The 26043-nt window shown below is 37.2% G+C and overlaps 1 protein-coding gene across 1 annotated transcript in view; it reads left to right on the forward strand.

Moving 5' to 3' along the window:
* The window catches only part of CCSER1 (coiled-coil serine rich protein 1), a 637592-nt gene that overhangs the window by 107995 nt on the left and 503554 nt on the right, over window positions 1-26043 (forward strand). Inside the window, exon 4 of the mRNA XM_027731767.2 lies at window positions 12502-12595. Within this exon, the coding sequence (XP_027587568.2) occupies window positions 12502-12595 (94 nt within the window). The remainder of the gene's footprint in view (window positions 1-12501; window positions 12596-26043) is intronic.

A 26043-nucleotide genomic window follows, 5' to 3' on the forward strand; every position in this document is an offset into this window, starting at 1 on the left:
TAGAGAAAGAGGTTACATGCAGAAAAACATCTTAAAAATAGGGATATTGACCAAGACAAAACATGTCCCTCTATTTTGGATGTGTGAAGATGTCTGCTAATCCTTGTAAAAGGTGTTATTGACTGAAGTGAGTTTAGAACCTCGGTGAAAATCAAATCACCACATAAAATTGGTATAGTGCAAATATTCTGGAGTAAGATACTCGAAAGTATAGTACGAGTACTTCCTCATTCTAGTAAATATTTGAAAATAACGTCAATCTGCCATCCCTAAGACAGCAGATATTTACTGTGTAATAATTCAGTTTATTCTCTGAAGTCCTGACTACTTAAGCATTGAGTTCTGGTCTCATTTAAGAGAGTAAGTTCTTCTTAGTATAAATTTGAACATTAAGTTTGTGCGTTGTTATATGCTGAATAACATTATTTGGCAAGTATTCTCAGGATGAGTTTATTGTGATGGCCCTACTGAAGCTTAGTCCATGAGAATTCAGTTTATTCATGTAATGGGATAAAAACCTGTCTTTAGCACTGAGAGAGTCTGGATTTTTGTGGTATTGCCTGTTTAGAGTGGGAACGAAACAGCAACATTTGTTATCTGAACCTATAAATGCCACTATCCAAAAGAGAAGACTGTGTTTTACCTCATTCTGAAAGAAAATCATAACCTATCCTGTGATGATGTATTGCTGACTCTTTTTAAATCTAGACTTGACCAAGAGGCTATCTTTTTTTAGGCTTCTTAACAATTTGCCCTGAGCACCTAGGCGTTAGCAAATAATGAGTGCATTGATTCGATGAAAGGAAAAAAAACCCCAAACTGGAGCACATTAGACTATTAAATTAAAAATTTATTCCAATTAGTACTGGGGGGACTGCTTTCTACCGTACTAAATTAGGCAGCTGGGAATTAATGGCAAGTGAAAATCATTATAATGACAGTCTTTTTTTGGTAAGGATTTGAGAAAGTTTCTGACAGTGTCACCATGACCTCAGATAGTTTCAGTTGCTCTCTGTACTGAAGATGCATAAATGTTGATTAGTGGAAAAGGTCTTTGGAGTACTTTCTAGCAGAGCCAAGTCTTTCCTGATCTGAGGTCTGACTTGTCAGTGTAATAAGCTACCCATCCCCATTCGTTCAAATAGCAGACATGTCACGTGCTCAGGATGAGGAATTCTGTGACTTGATATATGATATTTAATGGCAAACCAGAGAGCCTTTAAGAAGTAAGTTGCTGATTCAGTGACTGCATTTTTTCATTCACTGTCCTTTTAAACCAAAAATGTGCTATTTCTTTGCTATTCTTCATTATATGCACATTATTTCTATTAAATTTATAGGAAGAATGGGAATTGTCAAAGAAATATTGCAGGTGCCATTTAAACTGCCAAGCCACACAGTGAACAGAAATACAAGGAACCAGAACTGGGGGTGAAAGACCTATAAGCAGAGTGAAAAACAAGTTTTTTGCTTTGCTTTGTGGCAAATCCAGTACGTAATTTTTTAGAATGTTGTTTTCTTCTGAACGACCAGACACTGATCCAGTTTCTACAATATGCATATAACATTATTTGAGTTCCTTATGCATGTATATGTAACATATGTTTTATGTAACATTATTATTTTAGCTTTCACTGGTTAGAATGCATCAGCAATTACATTTTCCCAGTTTCATAAACCTGACATCAGCCTGATTTGTAAACAGCTATGTTGACTCAAATTACTGAAGGATTGGATGTCCTGCCAGCAAGTAACAGTCTGTGATGCAATTAACATTACTAAGGATTATGTTGTACTGAAGATGAACTGGGAGTTCATTGCTTTACAAAGGGAAGCATCTTCAGCATCTTCTTTACGCTCTGAAGCAGTGATAAAACTAGTGCTGTTGTTGGGTTAGCCTGGACAGACAGGGGTGCCTAAAAGCTTCAAGACTAGTCTTAAGTATCTTCTCTGTCCTTAGTTCAAGGAGTGTTATACCTCTCCAGGAGTGTTGTGTTCTCAGGTCTTTCCACTTCACTCTGGCAAGGAGATCACCCCCTTCATAATGAAGTATTTGTAAGAAGAACATGCACATGTAAATACTGAAAGAGGTTGTTATCTTAAGCATCAAATAGTTTTGAAAGTACAAGGGAGAAGTAGCAAAGCCCATAAAATGTATGCATTGCAGAATCTCGAGCAAGTGGTTATGGTTTCTGTCTCTGTTAGATTCGGATACTGCTAGATACTGCTCCATTTAGGTGGAGTGTTGTATTTTGTACTGCTGACAAAGCTTGTAACAGGTTATCTTGCTTCAAATTCCTAATTCACTGGCTGTCCAACTGCAATAACTAAAAAAAAAATAATAAAAAAACCACTTTCTTCTGGACCAGTAATTGCCATTACAATTTTTCTTTAAAAAAAAACCAAAACAAAGAAAGTGGAGAAGAGTATGCACTAGTGGAAAAATGACATGAGCAGAAGCGTTTCTCAAAGAATGATATAAAACCCTGTTTACCAGAGCAGCCGTAGGCCAACGTTGCCATGGAAACAGAAGGAATTCAAATAATATTAGCAATAGCATATCTATTATATATTGCATTAATGACACTATAGTAAGGGGTCACTTGTGGTTTCATTTACAGAGCTCACTTTTTAGTGATTTATCGCCGATATTACAGGCTAGAAATTAGAATTAGAAATGGAAGGTTCAGCCTTGAATTGCCTTATAATAATATTGGGAAGAAAAAAGTATTGAATTCTCCTGTTACTAGAAAAAATATTTATTTAATCGTATGTCTAGAAGAGTTTTGAGTTTTTTATATGTAGCAAGTTCTTAGTCTTTTCTTAGAAACAAAATCATGCTCAAGCCATAAAATAGATTATTGTCATTTGACATCCAAAAATGCTGACTCCAACAGTATACACGATACAACTAAAATTGGGACATTCTTTTAGTTGCAAGAAAAATCAATCAGCCTTTGAGCTTGATTTGGGGAAATGGGTTTTGAATTCAGCTGTGTGTACCAGATGTGGTTTGTCAGAACAATAATATTCTTTAAGTAAGAGTTTGATATAGGATGGTAGTGGTTTATCATGATACTGAGGGTCTCCTTCGTGTATCCCCTGAATTTAAATGTTGTTCCTTTTGGCACCGAGGGCTTCACTAGTTCTTATGGTTATTTCCTTTTTCTTTTGTTTGTTTTCCTCTGTGTGTACCACTGGCTGAGAAAAGGTAAAAATAAAATTGAAGATTGTTTAGCTGTCACAAAGCAATTTTGACCCTTTAAATACTGACCAGAGCATTGACTTAGGTGCTCTCAGGACACAGACAAAGTTTCAACTGACAAAATGTTTAGATACAAGTTATGTGTTTAATTTGAATGGTTTTGGAAAAATCTACCTCACCATTCCATGTGCTGAATAATGTACTCACTTTTGTACTCACATCTTTAAGGTATATACAAATAAGCTTCAAAAAATGGTATAAATGATATCCTATATAAATGCAGGATAGAGATGCTCAAGGAACTTTTTCTGTGTTTGGCAGAAAAATCTGGCACAAGTTTAGAAAACTTTCCCAAAGCTATGTGATGATAATGACTGCACTAGAACGCTTGCATAACGCTTTGCCCATTACAAAAGCTGTAAAAACATTAACTAATCCACAAAGCAAATTACGTGCTGCAGATGTATCCCTCTGCTGGGAGGAAAGCATATGTGTGTATGAGTGAAGGGGAAAAAAAAATCTATTAAAGGAGGCTTTATTTGGTCCTTTTAAGCTTTATTGCATTTCTTTGACTGCATTTTCATACTTTCTAAAGAGTGGGTTTTTTTCCCTAGGATTCTGATGAAAAATGTATACACCCTTTTGAACACAGAGAATCCAGTTGTCTTGATTCTGTTTACAACCAAAGTGAATCTGAGTGCTCTAGAATTATTTGAAAGAATGGCAAACAGTCTCTCAAAGTTTCTGGTGTGCATAAGGCTGTGCACATTTCAAATGTGGCTTTTACTTTGATATTCTTGCCAGATAGCGAATTCAGGGTTAGGTGGTTGCTGTCTTTATCTGGTTTGTCAGAAGCTGATCCTTATCTAGGGTTGACTTGAACATGGATTTCAAATACTTAATAGATGCATAAAGTGTGCTAAAATTTAAATGCTGAGGGCATCTGTTGTCTCCTAGCTCTCTTAAGAGCTGTTTATCTGTGACTGTGTGGTGCAAGTAGGTATATGCACATACATATAAGTATGTAAGTGCATGTATTAAAGATGTCGAAAGTGTGAGTGTTTAGGAGAGTGAGAAACAAGGCCAGTCTTGCTGGGATGTGAGTACTGGTGATGGCAGTGATCGTTGGCATTGCCCTCACTGAGGCTGTGGAGGCCAGGCTCCTGTACTTTCAGGTGTTGGAAACTGGTGCCAAACTGTGCTACTTCTTCCTTCCTCATCTTTGCTTACTCACCCTTGGTGTATTTGTCTTTCTTAGCTTCCTCCACAAAAAGAAAGGGAGGGAACCTTATATGCCTCCCCTATAGGTTATCTTATTTTTGGGATCAGCACTAGTTCTGATTCCATCACACACCTTTCCTGCATTTTGTACCACCTTTGCTATCAACTTTGAGATTTTTTTTGTTTGCATGTTTTCCTGTACATAGTTTGTGCAAATATGTCACTGTCCTTTGTTTGAGTTTTTGGAACTAAATGTTATTTATATTCCTGTGCTTAGCAGTGTTAAAAAATACTTGTGTGTTGTTACCATTTACACTGTTAGTGGCATTACTGTGCTACAAAAACACTGGCTTTGGCCCCTCTGTTTTTGTGGGCATATATCTGAGTTCAAGGCAAGCAAATACTGAGTGTGGCTTTGGTTACTCCTGCAAAGGTGAGTCCACTGACATTGACCAGTGTTATTACAGACAGGTTACAGCTATGATCAATAGCTGCATGTTATTGTCACCAGCTTTGTGGTGTTTGAATTGTTCCACAGCAGAGAATATATCCAAGACCTGCTGGCAGCATCTACAGTTGCTATGTAGGAAGATAATCCCTTGTAGGTTTGCCGTGGGAGGTGGGCTAGTGACCCCTGACTGAAGTTCCCTACCCTATGATCTCTATGCTTGCTGTCCTGGTGACAGGGAAGCTGATTAAGAAGGGGAGAGGGGTACACTGGTGCCATACATCAGCACGATGTTTGTTCAAATGCTTTTCCCTGTGGACTTCTGAAGGTAGGTACCACTTCCCTGTCATCTGGTCTTAACCGACACTGTGGCAGGACAGGAGCATGCTCAGACCCTGTTCCTGCCACCAGTGGTGCCTGGGCTGGGCTGTGTTACACCTGTGTGGCTTCAGGGAGCTGACCGTGCTGTGACTGAGGGAACCCTGTGTGGACGAGTGCGAACCTGAGACCTGTTAGGAGAGTACATTAGTTATAATCACTCAGGCAAAAGGAGCATCATTGCAGACATTGATTTAATGCACAGAGAGAATCGAAAGGGCAGTGACAACAGTAGGACAGGAAATACTGCACTTCCCTTACACAGCCAAAAGAGTGCAACGCGGAAAATATTTTGGAGAATAGTGTGATGGATCTGAGCTTAATAGTTAGACAGTTCCCTCCATTGCTAATTTTCTGTCTTTGGTTCTTAAGGGCACATTAATTTATAATATAAATGGGTTTCCACACGATAGCTACAGAAAATGTTCTTACTGAACATTATGACATTTACTTTTTTCCTTTGTGAAGTCTCTAATTTATTTGTATGGGGAATGGTTTTTGGGTGGTGCTATTCAGGAAAAAAGAACGCTTTTAAGCTGGTCTTGGTATATGAAAGTAATGTATAAGCTTTACATTTGATACAAAGATTTTTAAGCTGTTGGCAGGGATTCCATGTTTTTAAAAGTTCTTCTGTTTGCTGGATTTCATGTACTTTCATTTTCCCTTTGAAGTGTGTGGGAGAGAGCAGAAGGGGAAATACTTCATTATGTCCATGAATTATTCAGGTACAGTTCGAGCTTCTAACATTACTTTAAATAGCTCAAGGTCTTTCTTTTTCCTTGAGTATGTCTCAGTTTTCATTCTTATGCTGATTGTATGCCGTGTTTCTTTGCTGAATACAATTTTGATGAAGTACTATCCTTCGGCAATCTTTAGAAATCGTTTCAGTCTTGAAATAAGTATTTAATTCTGATCTTTTCCAGCATCAGATGTGCAGTGACCCTGAGGAGATACAGGTGAATTGTCATACATGTGACTTTACAAAAAAACAAATTATTCTCCCTAGAGTGTATTTTCTATGTACTCTTGCAAAGGCATTGATTTTAAATAGCCTCCCACATATATTTCTACAATGAAGGAAAAAAGGATTCTATAATATTAAATATTAACACACTGTTATACTCTGAGAGGAATTTTATAAACCACATTTAGTGCATCATTTCAATGGGGAGGTATGAACACTAACTCCTTACCTTTTGGAAATGCCCCTCCCCCACCCCCTAATATATGAAAATCTGTATTTAGAAAATAGTTAAGAACAATAACACAGAGGAAGGCAATCCAGAAGATGTCTAGAGGCCAGTGTAGGGGGAAAGACAGACAAAACAGAACCCTAAGCATATTTTGAAAAGTGAATTTAAAATTTTGTTCTTGTAGTTCTAAAAATATCTGTGAAAATCCAGTGATTGCTGCATAATCCGTTATGCAAAAGAGACATTTATTATTATTTCAGGGGGAAAAAAGCTTTAAAGAATTACTCCCTTCCCTGAGGTTTAGGACTTATCTGGTATAGTCTAGAGAGGCAGCAAAGTAGAATTACAGACAGTTGAGGAGAAATGCATCTGTATACAATAAAGGTGATGATGAAAACATGGGTTTCAGAGAGGGATGCCTGTGACCAAAGCTCATCTGCTCAGTTTGAGTTGCAGCAGTGGTGAATATTTTGCAAGGCACCCATCAGAGGAAGCACAAATGACAAAATGCTTTAGAGGAAAAAAATAGTGGTTTTGTTGAGCACAGATGCAAAGCTTGACCAAAAGATATGTTAAAGATTAAAATGTAGTCAATATGTTCAAGTTCACGATAGAAAGGTTATATCAATGTATTTATAACTTGAGTTAACTTTCAGTGGCTTCTGCGTATACCGTCTTCAGCCATGGATATGTCTGAGAGAAATGTTTATGAACTGAGAAATTGCAAACACACCAGTGCTTCAGTCTTGTAGCTTCATTAAGTTGCTTGCTGGACCTCAGGTTCTCAAAGCCTTGAACCATCTCTAAGCAATAGTCAAGATTTTGTTGCAGTATTACAATACAGTAATGAAATGGAAATCTCAAATTGTGTCAAAGAATCTTGAAATACACTGGAAAATGCAAGGCCTGTGTGGTAACACAAAACACTGGTTAGGAAAAAAACCCATACATCCTCTTGCTCAGCAAAACAAGATTTGTCAGGGCCGAATCTCCCCCAAGATACCAGAATAGAACATGAAAACTATACAGAAGCCATTGAATATCATATTGAGCATGTTAATTAGAATAAATTATAATATAACGTATACAGCCCTCCAAAGATGCTGATAATGATAGAGAACATGTTTCTGTAGCCTTTAGAACCTTGCTTATTATTTCAATAATTATTTAATTTCAATTGTATAGGAGCAAGAAGTCTAGAATAAAAATGTGTGAGAACAAAGAAATTAATCTTTCGACTGGTGTCACTGCTTACTGGCTGATTTAAATGGGCAAATTTGTTACCTAAACCCAATTCTTAATCTTGGTTTGTCTCTTAGTCGTAAATACTCAGTTCTACATGGATTTACCCTGCTTTGTTTATGTATATTGTGCAATTGATACAGTTTTGCTGGGTCCATGTGGAATTGAGTTACATTGCTTAACAAAATAATATGCTTTAGTGTATTTGCATATTCATATGTGTGTTTTATTACCATTTTTTAATACCAGAGTAGTCAATTTTTACTGTAATTCCATAAGCAGTAATTTCACTATGTGTAAGATGATTATTTGGAATTATGATTTGAAAGAAAAAAACATAGTAAAGGACCCTTTATAAAGAAATGTTATTTACTTTTTGTTATTTGATTAAGCCCAGTAATTGGAGACATGTTATCGCATTCATTTTATATGTATTGACTACTAAAGCTGTCGTTATTTGTTCCAGCTTTCAAACTCATTTTAAGTACTGAACAGGTATACAAATAATTAAATACTTGACTATTGTGGAAAGGTACTGAAATTTATGTATTATGCATTAGATTTCCTTTGAGTGGTTATAGGAAGGGAAGCTGGAAAGAGAGATGGGAGATAGGGAAGGTAATAAAGGAGAAAGGAAACACCATTTAGCAACCCTGAGTGAACTTATTGTCCAGATACACATCATCTGGCTGAGAGGAACTGCATGTCTAATACATCTCTATCACTAAAATGTTTCAGCTTTTTCTGAATTCTATCCATGCAAATCACTGAGCATCTTTTCATACTAAAACTCTTCTTAGGTCATATTACTTAAGAATGTTAAGAAGTTCTGGGCCCGGTCACAACTAAGTTGAGTATCATTGAGTTCAAGGAACCATGAGTAAGATACCTAACTGTTGGATGAAAATAGAAGTTTATACTTCTTGTTGTTGCTGAAAGAATTTTAAATATGGAATTTATTAGTAAGAAGTTACTGATGCCTTGAAATATTCTTGGATTAGCATTCTGTTCTGCTACAACCATTATCAGTTATGAAAAGCATCCTAAACCATTTTACTTTTGTTCTGCTGCTATTTTTTCTTAATTAGTAATGTTTAAATTATCTCTACTAAATTCTTGTTTAAATAGAAATATTTAAATAGTAGTCATAGTTAATCAAGTCAATGGTGGAAAGGGTGGTTGGTAAACTGGGTTTACCAGTTTTTAAACTGGTTGTGACCTGTGTTGACCAGGAAAAACTGAGAGATGTAGGCAAATGATTGACTGTGTTCACATGCGCTTCTCACAAGTTGTGATCAACTTTGAGACTAACTAGAAGAAAAAAGCATCATTATGTTAATTTTGAATATATTATAAAGGCAAAATGATGATAGAAGTCAGGCAGACAGCAGAACTAGGAAGTATGTCTTAAGACTTCTAAGGGGCTATTACAGAGTCAATAAAGAGGTTTTTGCTACAAGGTTCTGCCTCAACTAAATGGTTTGCCTCCTAAAAAAAATGAAAGGTATGCTACCATAAATAGACAACAAATGGTTCCTTGAGACCTTGATGAAAGCATTAATTTCTTTTTCTTTAGGTAGCAAAACCTTGAAGCTATTTACTTGGAATGCTCTTTAGGGCTTGATCTCTCTTATTTTTTTTTAATATTTAATTGCATTATTCTTCAAAGGACGCAGCATCGGTGGTGAGGGGGAGAACAGGAAAAAGGTCAAGAGATATTAAACTTTGAAAAAAAAAAGACAATTTTTACTAATTGTCATAGCAACAAAGGAGTAATGGATCCTGGTGAGGAAGCAGAGGGGTGGAGGTTAGTGTGCACTCACAGTGGTACTGCTGAGCTGTTCTGTGACATTAGGCAGGTCATTTTAGGAACCTGGCTCTCTTATTTTCTAATTATATGTTTTCAGAAAATATTACTCAGAACAGCCCTGGGAACTTAACTAATGCTCTCTGGTGGGGTGGGCTTTTATACATTTGTGAGTTCGGTTTTGGTTTGTCTCTGTGGAAGAACTCTGCCCGCAGGTGGGTGATCAGAGCAGGAAAGCAGCTGCAGTGCCATCGCTGACATCCTTGGCAGGGGAGCAGCTCTGTCAAACCCTCGTTCTTGCCATGGTGGAGAGTAGCTGCTCTAATTTGTTGGGTCCCAGTTCTGTCGTTTGCCCCTTTATAAAGAACAAGTGAGCTTCTGGGAATAGAGGGAGACTATTTCCTCAGAGGAGGTACTTATGAGAAGAATAAACCTGGAGGAGCTTTTCTTTGTCACTGTAGCTTGCCCTGCTGTTGGTGCAATTGAAGAGGCTGTAGGCAAGGCAGGGCAAGGATGCATTGGGAGGGCAGCTGGGAACCCTTAGTTCAGGTGGACAAGAAGAGGTGTTGTGTTGAGCAGGGTGTACTTCAGCCTCACAGGATAGAGAGGATAGATGGAGCATGGTTTACCTCCTCTCTGGAGGTTGCAAGTGAAGACGATCCTGAAGTGCAACAATAAGGAGAAGGGTTGTATACAAACATTTTCCTTTTGGTCTATCTTATACAGGAGTTTTTTTAATTTAGAAACTGTGGTTCTGTTTGTGTTTGTTTGTTTTTTCCAAATCAAATGGAATTTGTTTCTTGATGAGGGCTGTGAATCACTGTTTTCACAGGCAATCTCCTAAGATTTCAGACCACGCATAAGTTACTGCACAAAATGTAGAAGATGCTCAATTAGCATGAAATCATGCTCCTTACTGCTGGTATAGCTTATCAAAGGATTCTCAGCTTTAATATCAGTGTGGAGTCAGTTGGATAGACAAACCTGTGTACTTCAACCTTTTGATCTTTTACTTCTACTGGTATGAAAAACATTTAGCTGTTGCTTAAAAACTGCAAGGATTATTCCCATGGACTTTTTCTCCAAGTCTTTTTCTTACATTAATAAAACAATATATAAGCAAGGTATGTTGTACTTTCTGAGTTGTTTAATATGCCATTTGCTCAAGCTTGAGCATCTAAATTTAAAAAGGGAGCAAAAATATAGTAATAGCAGTGTGTTCTGTATCTCAGAAGAAGTTTTCCTGCCCTGATCGTAAGTCAGGGAAAGAATGCAAGAAAAAGTCCTTGTGTTGCCTGTGTGTTGTTTTTGAAAGAGTTTGAAGAAATAATTATTCAAAAGAATTGAATTAGGTACAAGTGGTGAGTGTGAATAAGAGTTGACATCTGTTGTGGTGGGAAAAGACTTCAAAGAATTAGAAGGAACCAAAAAAAAATGGTTAGAACTGAAGTCAGGAAGGGCCTTGACTAGTTTAATGTATGTAACTGTTATTTTTCTCTGCTTTCTATGCAGCAGATTGCTATATGGAGATCTCACAGACAGCTTGATACTTTGGGACAATAGCGTGGCCTCCTTCACGCTGATTTGCTATGTTGTCTGGGTTACATTGATGTTGGGAGCATGTGAAATGTAAGGAGTGCCAGCATCTCATGCAGGATCTACTGACCTTTTTTGCTTGTGGGTGAATTGAAGAATTGGGCTATGCAATATTGCTTGTAGATTCAAACAAAATGCCAGCTGGAGAGTGCATGAATAGCTTTGATTAGATGTTGGTGACTGTGGAGAAAATCATAATATCACATCAAAAGAAATGACTTTAGAATAAAATATACATGGGAAGAAAATGGAGTATGACTATCACTTTTAATACATTGAGTATAGCCACTTGAGGTTGGTGGGGGCTAGAGAAGAAAATTGCCTCATTGCTTCATTTTCCAAAGTTGCCTGTGGTGAGCATAGGAACAGGGAACAAGACAGTGAACTCTCCTGGTGTGTGTTGCCTGCTCCCCAGATGGCAGAGGAGAGGTTTTCTTCAGCCATGGCTCCCAGGGTGCCTCTCTGTCCCCTGTCAGCAGTTTGTCTCTTCTGAGACTGACTGTCATTCCTGTGTCTGGCTACAGACCCTGGTTTTCCAGGCAGGGCTTTGCGAAGGCCGAGCTAACACCATTTCATGACCCCAGATGAAACCTAAATAGTGATATTGCTGTACTCAGAGTTTACAGAGTAAAGATATCTACCTGAGAAATAACTAGTCATTTTATCTTCTGAGAAGGTAATCCTGTAGGGATTAGGTAGTGTGAAAAGCTACTATTTTGCTCTGTTTTAATTGTAGCCCCTCTACCCATTTTATCTTTTCAGAGGATGCATTGTGTAAAGCTGCCTTATCTGTCTGTGGTTAAAACTTGGGAAATGGGGAACCTAAGCAGCTACACTTCACAGTCAGGCTTTCTTGTCTGTCTGTGTTAGCCTTTGCCACCCACAGAAATACTTAAAAATTCACGAGTTGATAATTCATGCCTGAATTTCCTGTTTATCCTAAATTTGTGTCTCTTTATCCTTTGGATAAATAGAACAGTAAATCCCTCTTCAGAGTATATTGCTAAGGGCAGGCAGTGCTTAGAATTTCAAAATTTAATAAAAAACAAGTACTGAAACTTTTATGTTGTGCTAAGAATAACACTTTTTGTCTTCATAAGAAGTTATGATTAGAGTTACAAAGACACCCATCACTGAATGTTTTAAAAAGATGTATAAATGGTATTACTTGTACTTTGGGATTTTTTGGTTAAATATTTGAGATCCTCTACAAAGAGAGAGTGGTGACAAAAACATTTGGACAGTTGTTTCGTACTGTTTTTCACTGGTCCAGTGTTTGCAGAAAAACTTTCTATAGCTCCTGCTTAAACGTATTTTCTAGATCTGATTGATAATTATTTTATGCAGAGCAATATGGCTAACACTTCTATCTAAATGTTTTTTGGTTTTTTTTTTTTTTAATATATATTAGGATGTTTTGAATAACTTGGGTTCCTGTGAGTTGGATGAAGATGACCTAATGCTTGACTTGGAGTTCCTAGAAGAACAACATCACCATCGTTCTGGTAAGTCAGATAAATACTGACCCTCTTCAATGAGGTACTATTATTCTAGAAATATAAAGTAAATGTTTTCAGTACAATTACTTGGAAATAAAAAGAAGTAATTTTTTTGGAAGGGGAATAGCAGTATGCATTTTGTTGTGTTATTTCTATATGTGTAATTGATCAGAAAAAATGCTCTTTACACTGCATTTGGACTTCATATGGTCAGTTATGAAATGGAATTGATTTTTACAGCTATGTAAGAATTTCAGCGCCAAGGGCAGACCCATCTGTTTTTCTAGATACTTAAAATGACTGCTGCCTACCCCAGGCATTTACAAAAAGAGCATTGCTGATATAATTGCAATCACATTTTGTGTGTGCCAGAATAATCTTCAGATAAAGAAGGTTTGACTTGATACGTGAGCGTAACTTGATCGTTTCTCTCATGGGTTGGTTAAAGCCCTGTTGCACTGCCTTGATTAGTAGCAATAAACAAGGTCAATTCATAGAGTGTTCAGTACAGTTTTATAATAGGATTATGCAAGGTTATGCTAAGTTGTGTCACCTGACAAACGCTGCATTTCCTTTGGCTGTGATGTGGGGCAGTGTAGTGTCTAGTCCGTGAATATGAAAAGTCCTGCCAATGCAAAAGGGTTTGGAGAGTCTTAAATCATACATGAGATTTGTACTTGATCACAGGTAGAGTTTTGATTTTGTATTCTGTTGTGTTACTCTGTTTTTTAAGCAGGAATAATTCTCACCCTCTCTTTTACTTGCTGTTTTCTGACCCCTGTTTGTCCATTCACCCACATAGGTGCCAATAGTGCCCATTCCTGCAGACTCACATGAAAGTGGGGTTTTTGAGCCATGTGCTGGCTGGTATGTGCCATCTGCAGTTTTGGGCCCTTCTTTGATGCAAATTTAGCAATGGTTACAGTTAAACTGCTTGAACTATGCTCTTGTTTCAAATTTTCTGTGTATGATTATTCTGTGAACATATCTGAATTATCTGTATGATAATTCTGTTTAACCATTGTACTGTGCTTTTTAAACTTGTCGGCATATCTACATATATGATGAAACATCTATTTTATTTGGTAGAGATTGTGGAGGGTTGTAGCAGCAATATGTGCATGATCACTGTTTCCTAAATTACTGGGAGTTAGGATGCAACAAATGAACTGCACAGAAAAGGCCCTTTCTAACCTGGACTGAATAATGCTATTAACTGGTTGCAGAAAGTCAACGCATGGGAAACATGCTTTAAATAGCTTAAAACAAACGTTAACATTTTATAAGAAATCATAGCATTTTGACTTGTTTATTCCCTGGACCTCTTGGAAACAAATTAACTGGCAGAACCATTTTCCATAAATAAACTTCCCTAACATGTTGCGCTTGGCCTCACATGTGTTTTTCCTCCTTTTTTTATATTTACAAAGCACTGAATTAACAGTGAAGGAAAAGTCATGTCCAGTGTATGATTACAAAGATTTATAGCAGCTTCTGGAACAACTGAGATCATAATGCCTAAATGACATTATACTTGATAGAGAAGTAATTAAGATGGAGATGTGATATGACACATGATCTTTCTACTCTTGGCTCATTATCCAGAGCAAATGAGGTGCTTTTAAAACAGAGATCTGCACTGCCCTTTGAAGAATGATGACCATTCCTATTCTGAGCAGTAATGTAGAGACTTATGTTGCAGTGTGCACATTGTCTTTAAAAACAAATGTGTTTATCTTAGTAATATTTGCTCTTTGATTTATTTGTTTGGTGGTGGGTCTGTCTGCAAAAAATTTAGGATTTGCCTAGCCATCACTGTTGGTTTTGAGTCATTCAATTGGAAGAAAGAGTTGGTAGGATAGAGCCACAGTATATGTTGACACAATTTGATATGTTGACACAATAAAGCTGATGTCTTTATGTTGTGTTAGGATCTGGCACAAAATGATTAGTGTGATTGTAAGTCATCCTCTTAATTTAAGATATTGAGGTAAGAGGCTTGATTTGCAGAGTTTTTTAGCATTTGCATACCACTGCAGTACAGAAAACCCTTGAGTTAGATACTGACACCTAAACATTTTTTAAAAGTTGCTTTTCTGATTCCTGCGTTAAGCTATTGCCCACTTCCAGGATCTAAGACTTTTCAACCAAAATTCTTTTTAACAGTTCCAAGTCAATCCATTCCCTGTTTTCACTTTCGGCCTCTCCATTCCTACCTAAATAGAATTCTTATAAACTTCTTCAGTTAGAATACATAATCAAATATTATTGATGTGATTTTTTAAATAAGCACTGGAATACAGAAGTGATCAAGTGATCAAGCATTTTGAAGATATACAATTAGTGTAATGCAGAACTTTAACCTTTTAAAAACTCAGCAAATTGAAAATGATCATATTTCTGGACATGTACATATAAGCTCTTTCAGGTAATTGGGAAGCACTCTGTCTTTTAAGATCTTTAATCTTGCCCCCTTCAGAAACAAGAGGACAACAAATTACACACAGAGAATGAGCCAGCACTGTTATGGTAGAATATATTATTTTAATTGAATTTGAATAAAACCAAGGGGCTTCTTAATTCTTTGAGTATGTGAGTGGCCTGAAGAGTAGTTGATTTTTCATAATTTCTGGTGGTAGTAGGTTTGTTGAACTCTTTATAAAGGCTTCTTTAAGACAGTGGGCTTGACAGTTTACCTGTGGCTTGCCTCACTAAAATTCAGTCAACACAATCAGACATACAGGTTTGTGAGCCTTTTTTTCCCTACTGGTATGTGCTGTCATATATAAGATTCAGCCCTATGTTATGTCAGCTTTACATATTTCAGTGGTTACTGTATTTGTTTACTTTCTCAACAAGTTCCTTGGGTTTCTCAAATACTTGAAAGGGATCTTTGTATCTGACATTCACATGTGTATCATACTGAAGTCATCTGGGAGTGTTCTATGTCTGTTATAAAAATGAAGGTGTTTGAGTGTAAAAATATGATAGAAAATGCTGTGTCTTGCATGGAAAAGTTAAAATTCTTCTCTTCTGAAAGTCAGAGTTATTAACACTACTGTGACTATTTGCAGTACAGAAAAAATCCTGTTGATGTTCTACATACTGATGCTGATTATAGCATTTATTTGGCTAAGGCCTGCAGTCCTAGAGCCATATTACAATTCACTTCTGCCTCATGTGGCTCCCAGTAAGCAATTCTGTGGGGAATTACTGTAGGGAGAAATGTTCCAAGAGAAGCTCCTTTCAGTATTTTAAAAAATACATTGAAATATGAAGAGGTATAATTTTAAAAGAATTCAGTTCTTTCTTCAGTTGTTGCAGAGGGATAACTAGGGAATAGCTAAGGATAAGTAAACTTCAAAAGCCTATGAAAATCTTTAATGAGAAATTACACAAATACAAGGCCTAACATTGCATTTTTAACTTGACTATCACAAACTATTCCTTGGTCGGGAGGCTGTACACAGCAAGCTGTGTCATTGAAACATAACGATTCTGAAGCATAGTGCCACAGTTAATAAATACAGTTGGCTGGTTAATGGCAAATTGAGAAATCTCTTAAATGTTATTAGGAGTTTTAGTTTTTTAGAAATTTTTTATTTAAGACACGATTTACAGTATTTTTTACATTTAGCTGCTGCGGTTGTAAAGAACAGTATTTGCCAGGGTGAGGATATGTCTTTGACTTTGTACTGAAGTTTACAATATAATAATAATTTAACAAAAGAATTGTATCATATCAATCAACCATAATTTTAGGGACCATTTATGAATAGGAAATAAGATTCTATTAGAAGGATTTCTGGGAGAAATGGCTATTAAGGAGTTTTTTAAAGAGGAGCGAGGAGCCAGTTGGCAGGCAAGGAGACATTGTTCCAGAAAGTGGAACACTGTATTAATTAAAATATAGAGTTAGAAAGGAGAAAGAGGCAAAGATCTGTTACCTCTTTCATTGTTTGTGTTTGGTTTTTTATTTATTCATTACTCCAACTCATTTTTTACCTGTGTTCTTATTCTATCCTCTCAGCTTTTCCCTAATGAGCTAGTTGCTCTCCAGCAGCATCCTCATGAAATAGGGTTCCTGCAAAAGGGTGCTGTGAACCCTGATGAGTACTAGAAAATAATAAAAAAAAAACCCAAACCTTTTCTCTAACCATGCAATAGAAGATAAGGAGATACTTGCAAACCCCTCAGGCAGATGCTTCTACTTTGGATGTAGATTTCTGTGCCCTGCTAGTCCTAGCACAGCTTCAGAAGTCTTGAATACCCTAACTTCTGACCTTCTCCCTGTGAGTTTACTGCTTTAATTTACTGCTTTTGCTTCTGTTTTAAAGGCTGTATTGTCGAGATAAAGAATGTAAGACAGAGACATTTTATTATCCCGCCTAACACAATTGCTTTGTAATTTAATAAAATAATATTTATATAGTACTTAGTGAGTGGAGAGCACTACAGCATACAAATTCAAAATACTAATCAACTTGATTCGCTGAGAGTTTTGCCTACTGTTCTTAAGCTGGAATGCTTAAAATTAAGCATAATATGACATACATGATGAGCCTTGAGGGTGCCTTTTTATTGCTCTAGTAAATTAGACTTTTAAAACATGCTGCAGCGTTGATTTCCTATTGCAAAATAATGAAGTTAGTGGTTTCTGTAGCGGGAAACTATTGCCGGTTTATAGAAAGTGGCAGCATTAATTTAACCTCATTCATTTTCCTTTTCCCTCATGAAACAAGATGTATTTGATTCCAAGTATTGATTAGTCAAATGTATGAGGAAAACCTTTATATTCAGTGGTATAAGCAGGGGGGAATTTATTCAAGTAATGCACATTAATGTACATGAGTTGTGTGCTTGTGTTGTGCCATAGCTCATTGAAAACCGAATGGTTTTATACAGTTAGTTGTCATTAAATCAGGACTGCAGTAAATAAGTAGCCTTTTCTGAAAGTTCACAAAAGCACAGCTATCCAAGGGCTTTTGTTATTTCTTAAGTGTTTACCACAAGTGTCATAAAACCTGTGCCCTGCCTCTTCTTACAAAGCTGTGTGGGTGTAGCTGGGATTTGTAGCGAGTGATTGGGCTGAAGTCAGGGGCACTGCTTGTGGCACCGAATATTAAGCACATGCGCCTGTCTCCTCCACATCAGGCTCCACACTATGCAGTGACTATTCATGAGGGTGATATTGATTAGCTGTATACCCAGACTGGCCTGCGCATCCATCATGTTGTAGCTTGAATGCTTGCTGAATAGTTTTGAATAATGTAGCTTGCTAAATTTTTTAGAGGAGATTTGTCTTTGGCCAGTGCTTCAGCCATTTTGGGTTTAATGCCTCAGCCTCAGATGAAAAGCTGTAATCCAGCGTATACAAGAAGGATGGCAGCATATTTCAGAAATGAAATTATTTTCTTTATTTGCTGAAAAAAAATGGATTAAAAGCGGAAATACAACAGTGTACTTTATAATCCATCTAAATATTATTCAACTCTCAAAAAACCAAACGCTTTCAGAGATGGGCACATTTTGATCAAACCTGAGTTAAGATCACGCCTGTTAGAAACATTTTTAAGTGTGTTCAGAACTCTGTGGTAATACATGTTTTGGTAGTTGCTCAAGGTTTATGAATGAAAAAGAGTATATGTGACTTGACAAAGTAACTTTCGATATGGTGGCAGTGGCTCTTATGTGCTCTCTCTGTATTTTCTTCTGCTAGTGGATGTTGAGAAAGAAGGGCCTGTTCTGGTGTAGCTTTATGTTAATATAAATGAAAGGAATGAGCATATGAAGCTCTGATGTAGTAGTATCACTCTTATACTGTAACACTTGCTCATGTATACCTGATAAAAAATAGAAAAATAGTTATTAAATAGATGTTCTTTATGTTTAAAATGCAATGCTGTGGTATATTGTCTACCTGACACTGTCAGTAATGAGCAGGGAGAGGCACATCTTAGTGAAGTTCTTGGAAACTGTGGGCTCTAACTTTGTAATGTGTTGGTATTAGGCAGTTTTTATTTAGTGCCCATTAGTGACATCCCAAGCATAGTATCTAGGGCTAGAATACTCTATCATAACACAAATATGTATGTGTATTAAAAAAAAATCATTTGACAGATTACTGCATGACTCCAAGGGCAAGGTAGGAACACTGTTTTGGTTTTTGTCTGGGACACACAATTTAAACAGACTTATTTAAATGTCAAAATACAGCAACATAACTACTATAGGTATTATCAGCCTCACCAACAAAAACAGTGCATTTGTTTTTTAGAAAGAAAAAGATGAGAATTTATATTGTATTTCTTTTAAATCCAGCTAGCTTGCAGATCAATTGCCATCAGCACCCAATCAAACTAATATCACTGGGTCATTACACCAACAATTTAATTAGGTAGTTATTTTGAATATGATGAACAAACTGTGGGAAAATTCCGTGATGAGTTTCAAGCTCCTCCTGTGTGTATTAATTGAATGTACTAATGATTTTTATGAATTTTTTAATGGAGGGTAGGAGTGCAGAGCTAAGATGAAACCCCTTTGGTCTTTTGGTGGGTTTTTTTGACCAGAGTGGGGAAAAATACAGATGTTGTTATAGAAAAAGTACATAAAAATGTAGTGGTGGTAGTGGGTCATTGACACTGATAGTTACAAACTGTAAACCAGAAATAAATTTACTTGATTTTCAGATGTGAAACATATTTGAAATGTAATAGGGGAATAGAAAAATGTATAAGTTATACTACTTGTTTTGGCAGCGAATCACTTAAAGTCAGCCCCTTGGCTGAGGTGCATCAGCTGGGATTCATTGCCACTGTTGCCCTGCCCGAAGCAGGGGGGTGGCAAGGAGCCTTTGGCTCCGGGGCCAGTCCTCAGCCAGCTGAAGGGTGGCTCCTGGCAGAAGCCGGGAGTTGGCTTTAGTTTCTGTGGTGGGCAGTGAGCTTTGACATTAGCACAGCTGTTGTCTGGATAGATGGTATCCACTTCTGTAAGATGGTGGCAACAGCATAGGAACTGAAAAGGGCCAAATAGCACTGGCTAGCTGTTTTTCCTGAGATTTTCTAGCAAAGCAGATGTCCTGCTCGCAAGCAGAAGTTGTCTCCAAGAGTTTAATAAGGTGCCCATGTAATCCATTGGTGTTTGTCAGTGCAAGGAAAGCAGATTTTTTAGAGGTTTTAATTTGCCTTTAAATAGAAAATAGGACAAAAAGATCCTGACTATGTGTTTTTATCAGACTGCTGCTTTGAACTAGATACTAGATATTTAGGTAATTTGAATGTATTGTTCATTAATGTATTGTTGGCAGCAAATTATGTTTCTGTGTTTATAAACAATGACATATTTTGATTTTTATTTGGAATTGGATGCTCAACTCCTTGAGCTATTTTGAAAGCTTTGCCATTGCCAAATGCCACCTTTTAGAGTTGTATCAGATCAGGTTGAACTATAACTGCATTTTACTTTTCTGCCTTTACAGTTCATTTTTGAAATGTGTAAAAACATTTTGGTTTATATATACATGTTTTGAACAGAATCAAGTTTGTAATGGTAAAATAACACAGAGCTCTGTGCCTCTGCCAAAAAGGATGTTCATAGATAATTTAGCTGATTAGCATCTTGCATTGTCACTATGAATTTTGGACAATAAGATAATAAAAAAGTAAGTAGTACTAATAATGAACAAACCAAAAACTGATGTGTGATTTCACTACATTAATTACACCACTATATAGATATCCTAATACCAACTAAAAGGGGAAGTTCGTATCAGTTTTTATTTTTGTAAGAGAAAAAGACTTGCTGAATAAATGCCTGCAACTCCTCCATCAGAATTCTTGTTGTGAAGGTGAGCAGCACAAGCCAGAACTGTGACCAGCCTGATTTCACATGTACATCTGACTTCCCACATGGCTTTGAAGTATGGAGCAGACAGTCACATGCAACTAGTTTCTACACAGCTAGAAGAAGTTAGAAACAGAGGGACTTTTATATTTTGAGAAGGACATATTCTACTAAGCTACACATTTCTCCTGGAAACATCGTTTAATAAATATTGCACAGTAATGGAGTAACTTAAGGTCTCCAGAGAATGAAATAAAACTTGTCATCTTCTAAACTCTTCTAAAAATGATCTACAGCTTCTGAAAGAGCACTGGGCATGGAGGAAAAGGGGTTTTTGCAGGCTTTGCAGTGAAAGAATGGGTAGCATTATTAAATAAGAAGAGCATATTTGCGTTAGTCAAAAATAACCATTGCATGCTTGTGACTGGGCATGTGTTAGGATTCTGATAGTGAGAGTTACTGAAAGCAAAGAGAAGAAGAAATAATGACTAGAGAAGTTAGTATTAAATTGGAATGAAACTAAATAGAAACCACAGGCTGTATAAAGTTAGTCTGCCAGCATCTTGGAGCATCCTGGTCCCTATTCTGGAAAAGAAGTACTGAATTTTGAGAGTCCTGTTTCTGTTCTGTTATTTATGTAAGTGAATGGTGCAGTTTCCAATTTTAATTGAGGGGAAAAAAACCCAAACCCTGCAACCGCTACCAAATTGACTTTATCCTAAACCTCTTGTAGTGTATTTTACTTTAAAAGTTGAGTTGTGAACAAGCCTAGTTCATGAGCTGAGGAGGAGTGTAACACTAACTTCTAGCTGTGATTGCCTCAGAATATGTTTAGATCATGTCTGGGATATAGATAATTGGCCTGTGATGTGTGTTCTCAGTGGATCAAGCAAAATACTTGGTTTCCTGAGCAAATTAGAATTTTTAGCTCTTTTTTTTGGTGTGGAGAGATGATATATTCAAATGGTGGATATATGTTAGCTTCCTATCTGACTGTTATAAATTTTATTAATGATATGTACTTGTAAATCCTACTCAGCTAAATGGAGCAGCATCACAGAGAATCACATCATAATTTAGATGCCAAGAGATTTTTTCTTCATAAATAGACAAGAAGAGCAAAAGAGCACAGTCCTGAACTCCAGGGTCATGAAAGAATACTTTGAGTGAGATGCATTTGTATGGTTATCATGGAGCAATTAGAATCAGAGTCTGTATCTCAATTTCCTGCTCTTTCATAATTATAGTGTGACATTTAGTTACAAATACTTATTCATATTGGTATGCTCAACCATCATTTACTGAAAGAACCAGGACAGTAATTAAATTAGGCATACTACCTTTCTTCATTCCTTTGATTTTATACATATATTGAGATGAAACATCATCTTTAATGATATCTGCAGGCAGAAAATAAATGCAATAATAAACGTTATGACAAATCAAAGCATACCGTCCTATTTAAAGCAATTCTGCATTTTTAGATGGCAAAGTTTAAGTAGGATGCCAAATACTGCTTTTTTTTCTCAGGCTTTGTGAATTTACAAAGATCTGGACTAGATGTCTTGCCAAAATGGAGATGTGATGAGAACTTGAAAGGAGCATGCTCTTTCTTCTCAGTTTCCTTTGAGAGATTAAGGGACTAAGAGGAACAATTATGATCTCACAATTATTCTGCAGAACAGCCATTATTCAGTTTATATAAAAACAACTTGACCTTCCATACAACTTCTGCAATGTTCCTACTTCAAGGACAGACCGAAACTGTATGTGTCTAGAAAGTGTGAGTTAGTGGTGGCTTTTGACATTATGAAATATTTATCTCTGGGATCATTGTAGCTTCACTCTTAGGTAAAGAAAGAAATGGTAGTCTGATAGTTAAAACTTCAGTCTGGGTCTCCTGGGTGGGGCTGGATTCTTTGATGCAGATTTCCAGTGTTACCCTGGGCTAGTCACTTAATTTACTTGTAGTACTTAGAAAGTGGTACTCTAGTAGTCATGGGGATTTGGCATTAAAGTTTGAGAGATCCTCAAGATACTATTGGAATGCAGCTGCATTAATAACTCAGAGTCATTACAGTCTTTAGAGGCCAATTATGTTCTGTTTTGTGCCTCTTTGTATGTCAGTCTAGGAAGTGGAGCAGACACTGCCATTGCTGTTGCTGGTGTGTCCACTCCTGTTACTGCTCCTCTTACTTTTTATTTCCTTCTGCTGAAAAAAATGCCAAAGCAAAGCCTAAGTTTCTTTATATAGCAGGGGGAAAAAATATGGCAAAAACCTATTGTACTAATCAACTAAAGCCTGGGCTCAAATATAAATTACTTTTTACATCTTTCAAAAGTGTACCTACTGTCCATCATTACAGATTGAGTCCTATCTGCTGTAGTGTTTGCAAATATTAGGTGACTTTGTTGTTGTATGTCTTTCCCTGAATCTCTTGTGATGAGAGAACCTGTTGTCCCTTCTTTTGTCTCTGTGAGGGTTCTGTCAAATACTTTGTATTATTTGGATTTTGTTGATATTTTTTTTCCTTGTTTTTATCTCCAACTTCTCTTGATGGAAGAAGGAATTGACAAATAAATGCCATGCAGGCAGTAAGCCCTGAGATTTATTGCAGCCTAGGTTCAGCTTTAGGAGAGGGATCAATATGTAGCAAATGCTTCGGAGGTTGGTCGGGGGGGTACATTTAGCTCCTGAGAATGTTTTGTCCTCTCAGAGACCCCTAGAAGAGACCAGTATTTTTGTATTTTACAGCCTAGCTAGTTTTCTGCAGTATGTTTTAAGAAGGATATTGTACACCTGTCTTTGCCAAGGGAACAATGTGAGATACATTCTGAAAGGTAACCTTGAAGACAATTTTCTGGTTTTACCTTCTGTACTTAGGCTTATTTTAGAAATGTTCAATCTGACCCAAAGTGAATAGCGCCTGGGTTTCCTTCTCACATGCCAGATATCAACATTCTTCTATGCAACCCCTTAGTGTAGGGAACAGCTTTCAAATGGAAGTTTGTCAAAGCACCTGCTTGCCACCGCCCCAGTAGCTTCTCCAAAAGACAGTGCGTTCTTTGCACCTACTGGGTGTGACCTCGGTGTTACTGGGTTTGGGGCTCTTTTTTCTCCTGTTTTCATAATGTAATATCTTTAGGAAAGGGAGTCTGTTTCCAGTTAAGATTTAAAGGAAAGTGTGGTTGCAGCTGAAAATATTTAGAATGAGCTTTTGAGTACGAGAAACAAGTGTTCTCTTGCGGGATGGATAACACATGTATACATGGATCTGCAAATAGCAACTCATGCACCAATTGTTATTACACTGAATCTGTGGGTATCCCTATAATTTTCCTTTCCCCCCCCCCCCCCAGAACTAAACATTTATCAGTTTGATATTTAAAGAGTTGCTGAACCATGCATTAGTCTGTGAAAAGTTGATTGCCAGTAAAGGTTTCTCAATTTCAAGAGCATAGTCTGATGAATGGGTAATTTGAGAGCTTCTTGAATCTTACTCTATGAAAAGTTTCTCTTTCACTACAAACAATGGTGAAACTGAAATTCTTTCACATCTTCACAAGTAAAGAAAAATCAGCATGTTTCTGAAGGCAGTGCATTGCAAACTGGGGAAAGAGATTGCAGCAAGTTGTGGTGAGTAGTATGGTGTTAAGGTCACATACGCTGCTGATAAAATAAGCAGTTGCTAAAGCAGAGAATTCTCATAAGAGGTAAGAGGGGCTGGGATGTAGGCAGGGGTGCTGGGCAGACAGAGGAACTATGCTGGTATCTGAGGCATCCACAACTATGCATGTGAATCCAGAGAGTGGGATGGGGGTGCTTTCACTAGTGACCTTCAGTCTTCACCAGCCCAAGAGGAGGAGGGGACCTGTCTCTGTGCTTGCATCCTGTACAGGTTCTGTATGTAGGCACTATTGCAGGCAGCACCTTGTCTGTGGCAGTCTGTTTGTCCGGCCACGTCAGTGTCTTGTGCTTTAATTCCTCACACTCAGCTTTTGAGTGCTAGTGACACTTGTAACAGAGTAACTGCTGAATCTGGAATGGTGGGAAATAAAAGAGAAAATTGATGGTAAATAAGTGTAGTGCCTTTTTTTTTTTTTTTTTTTGGATAATGTGCTCATTTTTTCTTCCCTTTCTAAATATTTCCAGCCCTGGAAACATAATTTCCTAAAACATATGTTTTAGGAAAAAGGATTAAAGCAGTGTCTTTTCAAAGGTTAAGAAAACCAGAGAGGCCCTAGGGCCCGAGAAACTGTTACGGGGAAAAAAAATTTTGGTAGTAAACATCTCTTTGTTATACTAGATTGTGAATTTGCTGACTGTCAAAAGCCCAGGCACCATGATTAACCTGTTGAAAATCTTCCTGACTTGATCAATTTTTTCTCACAGAAGTTTTTCTTTATAAAAAAGCAATTTACTGTAAAAATACACTTACTTGAAGGTTGAAAAGCAGGCAGTAGATAAAATGAAAGTATAGCGGTGCTGTAATATTATTTTTGTGCTTTTCCCCAAAGCTGTTAATTTCACAGAAAATAGTTTTGACAAGTCTCTGTATTTCTGATACATTTTCTCCATGAATAAAACACGAAATAACTCTCTTTCTAAGGTTCAGTTTCATTGTTTTCTTCCCTACTTAATCTTTAATTTGTTTGACTTGTTTGGAGATTTTTGCAGGATTGGGGTTCAGGAAAAAGTATTCTTCATACTTCTTAATATAACATTACTGACATGATGTACTTGTAAATTATAGGGTTTAAGCTAGAATGACATAAATACATTACTCAACCATCTTATTGTCAAGTGTGTGTTGGATTAAATGCAAATAGCTCCTGGTTCTGAGGATTTTCAATCAAAGCCCCTCAGCTTGCAAATGCAGCATGCTTGTATTCACAGACTCTGCAGAGCTGTGTGGAGTTACATGGAGGAGCTGGTGACTGTATCATTGTGCATCTGGAAGGGGCACTTTTGGCTGTGGAAGGAGTTTGACCAGGCACAAGGCATTGCCTTGTTCTGAATTTTTGTGGAAACTCATACCATGATCCTTTGACACCGAGTTATCACAGGTGGTAAAGAGTAGGGGTAATTAGAAAGGGAAAAAGAAATGAATAGAGGTAAGAAGGAAAAATGGTGTGGAAAAAAAATCTCACCTTTAGCTTCTGGGAAAAATAACATGCTTTGGAATGAAGTTGCTCTAAATTTGGTTTAGAATGATATATGGGAAGCAGCTTAAAATAGTTTTTTGAACTCTCTTAGCTTTCAGATACCAGCAGAGGTATTATTTTGTCCCTCTATTCTGAAAAGAAATCAACAGGTTTGAAAGAAATCCAGGTGGTATGCATCTTTCAGGCTGCAGGGGTCATAAGCAGGGGCCCTCTAATACAAGTGTGCCTACTGCGTGTGCTGCTCCCCTTGCTCCCCATGGCAAACACAGAGTAAGAAGTTATGGAGAGGTAAGTTATGTGGTCCCTCTAGTGTCACAATAGCCTGGACTCTTATCTAACCTGCAAGAAAAGCTTTCCCTTGGAATACAGGAACAATGAGCCACTGTATCAGCTCAGTGGCAGGTGCCAGGAGGGAAGCAAAGGGTACTCAGCAAGGCCAGAGG

Source organism: Pipra filicauda, unplaced genomic scaffold, assembly GCF_003945595.2.
Source record: "Pipra filicauda isolate LSUMZ 115617 unplaced genomic scaffold, ASM394559v2 scaffold111_size4109106_pilon, whole genome shotgun sequence".
Classification (NCBI taxonomy): domain Eukaryota; kingdom Metazoa; phylum Chordata; class Aves; order Passeriformes; family Pipridae; genus Pipra; species Pipra filicauda.